General features: G+C 40.6%; 2 protein-coding genes across 2 annotated transcripts in view; one reads left to right on the top strand and one right to left on the bottom strand.

Annotated features, from left to right (window-relative positions):
• The first annotated feature begins 2,342 nt into the window (after positions 1–2,342).
• CANTADRAFT_26777 (uncharacterized protein) lies at positions 2,343–3,585 on the top strand. The gene has a single exon (XM_020207881.1). It carries the CDS (start codon positions 2,386–2,388, stop codon positions 3,172–3,174), a length of 789 nt encoding a protein of 262 aa, XP_020063983.1. The 5' UTR covers positions 2,343–2,385; the 3' UTR covers positions 3,175–3,585.
• Positions 3,586–3,870: 285 nt separating this feature from the next.
• CANTADRAFT_68585 (uncharacterized protein) overlaps positions 3,871–5,217 on the bottom strand; it is a gene marked incomplete at its 5' end in the record, with an annotated part of 3,348 nt that continues 2,001 nt past the window's right edge. The window contains one exon of the mRNA XM_020210985.1: positions 3,871–4,955. Within this exon, the coding sequence (XP_020063982.1) occupies positions 3,979–4,955 (977 nt within the window). The 3' untranslated portion in view covers positions 3,871–3,978. The remainder of the gene's footprint in view (positions 4,956–5,217) is intronic.

The following is a 5,217-nucleotide window of genomic DNA, read 5'->3' as shown; positions in this document are numbered from 1 at the left end:
TCTGGAAACATCCTTACTACCATACTCTGAAAACATCCTTACTACCATACTCTGGAAACATCCTTACTACCATACTCTGAAAACATCCTTACTACCATACTCTGGAAAACATCCTTACTACCATTACTACTTCATGGACTGGTAGTTTCACTACCTTTACTACCGCCACTGGCTCGGATGGTGTTGAAACTTTGATCATCGAAGTGCCAGTTTCTACCAGCATTCAAAGCTCTGTCGTCACTTTAATACCAAGCAGTTCTAGAAGACTTCCTTGGAATTCCAGTTCCATAGAACGCTCTAGTGGCATTGAAACTACTTCATCATCTTCTTCAATTCTTTTGACTACCATTTCTTCCCCTTCGGTTGAGTCTTCAAGTCTCATTTCAAACTCAATTAGCCCTTCTTCGTCTGTGATTTCATCCGCAATTCATTCTCAAGAAATGTCTAATTCTGCTGCCCCTCCCTCGAGATCTGGTGGAGACCATGGAATTCCAGTTAGTACTGTTGACTCGACTACCNTTACATTGCTTCCAACCCCAAGCAATGTTTCCACTGATTCTAGTGCAACCGTTACACTGGTTTCTTCAAATTTTAGTCCAGAACAAAATGGCAACCCAGTAACCACTATGGTATCCAGTAGCAGTCACTCGGCTGTTTCTGCATCATACATACCTTCGATTTCCAGTTATGAGGGTTGGGCATCGAGACCTCAAGCTTCTAAGCTCTTGTTTGTATTGCTTCCATTATTTGCATTCTAATTCTGCTCAAATGCAGTTCCAACATTTTATATTCATTATTTCGGTATCTAAAAATTCAATTGATAGATTAAAGATTTTCAAAAACTGTAAAACTCACTGTTTGGTGCTCCCACGGTCTGAGTGAACTAAGATCACCCTTTCATATTGGGAAGATAGAATATTGATTCTTGCTCAAAGTATCTAGCGGAAGCTTTTAGACAGAAGTAGTAGTAGACATTCTAGTGATGGCAAAATCAGTGACATGATTCAAGGCTGAATCTTTAGTTTAAATTGGAACTGGAGTCTTGATAATCACTGTTATCATCACCAGTTGTAATATTGATAGTTGTGTCATAATCAGCCATAGCAAAATCAGTGTTTATCTTTTGTTCTTAACACGAGAAAAGGTAAGGATGCTTGGGGAACCCAAATTCCTCACTGTGAAACAGTTAGTCCAGATTACGATCGGTGCTTTGATAGAATTCCTAATATCTTGGCCAATAGTAAATTTTTAGCAGTTAACAATTAAGTGGGCCAGCTGTACAAACATTAAGCAGCCTCACGTAAGATATTTCTACACGCTGAAGAGTATATTCCCAAGTTGGAATGGACGGTTAAAGTGGTTTCCGAAAGAATGTTTATGGCAGATCCAAATTGTAGTAATGTAGAAGCTTTCAATTTCCAGATGGTTTACAGGTTGGTCGGAATTAAATGTTATCATCTTTTCTTAGTTAGTTTTGGTAGTATACTTGTACATTTCCCGAGCCTAGCGAAATAGCCTTAATACCAAGGCTATATATTGGTATTTGGTATTCTGCTAAGCGCAATCTCCGTTTTAATTTTATAGGCAAGTTCGTTTCAAATTCGATAAAGCTACGCTTTTCTACCGAAAAGCTAGCTTTCTAAACCCACAAATATGCGAGGCTGGGTAGGTGCTCCAAAAAGTTATGAAATGACTAACACGTGACTGTAAGTCACTACGATAGTTATGAGTTATATAGATTGGAGATAGACGCAACGATCGTTCACGTCACAACCATCGAATGTATGTGTCTTAGTATTGAGAGCTATACCAGATTATTCGGCTGCCATATAAATTACTGAAATCTTCCGTTTATTTGAGATTCGCTGTCATCTGGCTACTTTAGCCGATGAGGTATTTAATTACGTGGGGCTTCTCATGAATAACCACTACCCCGTTCATTTCCACTTCCAGGCAATCCTATCCTTCTTCGGTCTTTATCAGGAAAGCCCTGCCATTTGTGGGTAAAAATACTATTTTCCCAGCTTTGTATGACTTTCCTCCGGGACCGTAGAGTTTCGTAGCTCCATGTTGCAATTCACTATGTCATTTTGAGAATCTGAATGTTAGTAATTCCCACGTTATTTAGTAGTTCACAAGTAATTCTCTATTTCGCTCAAAAGGTAAATTTTGTATGGCATTCTTTCATTTCAGTTCGATCTATATTTTGTTGGTTTATGAGTTGATTATTCATTAGTGTCATGCCATTCAGCAGACACATGGGTCTTTTACAAGTTTTTCGCAATGATTTTTGCATTTTATTCGCAACATTTGTAGATTGCTGTCAATCAACCTCAACAGTTATATATAACCCCCGTAAGTACCCAATGCATTGAATCAACTATCATGAAGTTATCCAACTTCCTTGTCTCTTCGAGCGCTTTTGCTCTCACTTACGCTGCTTCCCCTTCAATTTGGTTCACAGGTGATAACCGGATTAGTGGTCAAATTATAAAACAGACACAAAAGTGGAATATTCCAGGCGACAAGGTCACAGGTTACTACTATGGCACTCAGTTCTTCTTTTCCGGCACAAATGAGATAGGTTACTATGGGCCTCAGCCTCGCCCAGAAGGCACAACCAACCACCTAGCCTTCAGTGTGTTTGGCTACGGACCTTACTCAGACCACCCAAATTGTTCAAAAAGTGCTGACGGTGGCCCAGGTGTTTCATGTGCTATCGACTTTCCCTGGGAGTACGGAAAGAACTATACCACTGAAGTAGCTCGGACGGCACAAAATGATACCGATGGTAGCAATAGATGGACGGGTACTTTGATTGATGATGAAACTGGTCAGCGCGTTGTTATCGGTGAGTACTGGACTCCCCAAAACTACTCCTTGCTTACAACTGGGGGTAACACTTTCGACGAGTTGTACACATGGGAGCCCACAGAAAGCAAGCCATGTATTCCTCAAAACACCTACATCGGATTCTACCCCGTGTATCACCTGACTGATGGAAGCACGTTCACTGCCAGCATCGATAACTTTGCTAACCTTAATGTCCTAGGAGATGCATGTGCAAGGGCTGCGAACGAATCCAATCAACAGGCCTATACAATCCCTGGAGGGTTCGTGTTCTCGAATGGGGTGCTCAACGTGGAGTATGAAGGACATGTCAAACCATTATGAATTGAATTATTTCTTTGCTTTAATTGGGCTACTAGTAAACTAGTGTCATTTTTTAATATTATTTTTATGTCGATCGTGAATGTTTACTGAGTGGTAACTCCTTGTAGTACAATTGTTGATTTGCGAACTATAAAACGAGAAATTTATTAAACCGTACCGACGTTGGGGCATCTGTACCATACAATCTAGCAGCCAAGGTAATCAGGAGAAGTTTAGTTCGGAATGCTAGTACTGAACCATAGGATGCTCCTTGCAGTGAGTGAAGGCGCACTTGAACCATTGGTACCGTCACTGATCTCACCAGTAGACCCGGCAATCTAAATGGATGATGCACGACTTCTGTTCTAATTCAATATTGAATCTACTAACATAATTAAGTATTTGTACTACTAAGGTTGTGAGTGAATTCATTTTCTTCATGTCTTTTTCATTTAAAAAAAATTATAGTCTAAACTTTGCATCGATATAGTCTATCAGATTACTCGTTTTTTGATTCTATTCTAATTCCATTACAGCTAAACATTCTTACCATTCACGCCCATTTTCTAGATAACTATGCAATGTATCGAAAAATCTAAGCATTATTTTCCCCTTTTTTGAATTATGCAAGAATACAAAGTTCAATGCTGTGCCGTAATCTCACAGCAATACTACAATCACTAAGTACTAATACACACTACAAGCAAAGATATTAATACCGAAAACTATTCTATTTTGTCTGTAACCCATCAATATAACACAGTCCAGATTCTTTAGAAAAATAAAAATTGAAGAAATTAAAAATACCAATTGTGCATTTGGATACTAGAATGCATATGCAACCATTGCAACCAATGCAACTAAGAACTCAGAAGCCTTGGGTCTTGATGCCCATCCCTCATAACTACTAATGGAAGGGAAAAAGGCAGTTGCCGAGACACTTGATCCAATGACACTGCTATTCGGGACTAACGTGGTTACTGTGTTACCACCGTGTTCCGAAGTTGGAACCTCAGGGTGTACGGCAACCAGTGGATAGGTTCTAGGGAATGCGCCAGAACCAGTGGAAATGCCACTTAGAATTGGACTAGTAGATGAGTCAACATTACTACCTGGAATACCACTGTCATGGCTAGGTCCCGTTGAGATGACAGCTTCCTTGGAGGTTTCCCGAGGGTGGGTAGAAGTGTCTGAATGAGTGGTCAATCGGGTCAAAGAAGTAGAAGGAATAACTGGGGATGAAATAACGCTTGAGGATTCACTAGGGAATGTAGCCACCGAGGAAGTGGATAAATCAGAAGAAACAAAAGGTAAGGAAGTAGTCGAGATAATTAATGCTGAAGTGGTTTCATGAACAGTAGTCAGTTCTATGGCACTTGAGTTCCATGGAAGTCTTCTGGAACTGCTGGATGTTAAGGTAACAGAAGAGAAAGAACTCAGTACTGGGGTACTCTGAACGCTGGATGGTGCATCCCTAGGAGAAACTGGAACTTGGACAATCACAGTATCAACGCCATCAGTACCAGTAGCGGTAGTAGAAGTAGTGTAACTTCCGGTCCATTGGGAGGTAACTGAGANAACCGATTTTGGAGCGGGAATTTCAATCACCAATGTGTTGGTTCCATCGGTACCGGTTCTGGTAATAGTGTTGGTGAAAGAACCAGTCCATGAAGCAGAAACAGTGGTGGTTGCAACTGGAACCTCGATGATCACAGTATCAACACCATCAGTGCCAGCAACAGTGGTAGCGGTTGTATAAGTACCTGTCCATGCAGAAGTAACTGTGGCCTCAGATCTTTGTGCTGGAGTTTCAATCACCAAGGTGTTAGTTCCATCAGTACCAGTTCTAGTAACGGTGTTGGTGAAAGTACCAGTCCATTGAGACGTGACAATAACAGTTCTGAATGGCAAAAGTACAATCAAGGTATCCAAACCATCTGTACCAGTTGCGGTAGTTGAAGTAACAAAACTACCAGTCCATTGGGTACTGATGGTAGTACTATGTAGAACTGGTGTTTCAATGACCACAGTGTTGGTGCCATTACCAGTTCTAGTAACAGTAGT

This window comes from Suhomyces tanzawaensis (assembly GCF_001661415.1).
Source record: "Suhomyces tanzawaensis NRRL Y-17324 unplaced genomic scaffold CANTAscaffold_5, whole genome shotgun sequence".
Lineage (NCBI taxonomy): Eukaryota > Fungi > Ascomycota > Pichiomycetes > Serinales > Debaryomycetaceae > Suhomyces > Suhomyces tanzawaensis.
Note: the sequence above shows the minus strand (reverse complement) of the source record. Positions and strands in the feature narration are given on the sequence as shown.

Bases quoted from the DNA above. Each gene is read 5' to 3' on its own strand.
- CANTADRAFT_26777 (XM_020207881.1), top strand. From the start codon at position 2,386: ATGAAGTTATCCAACTTCCTTGTCTCTTCGAGCGCTTTTGCTCTCACT.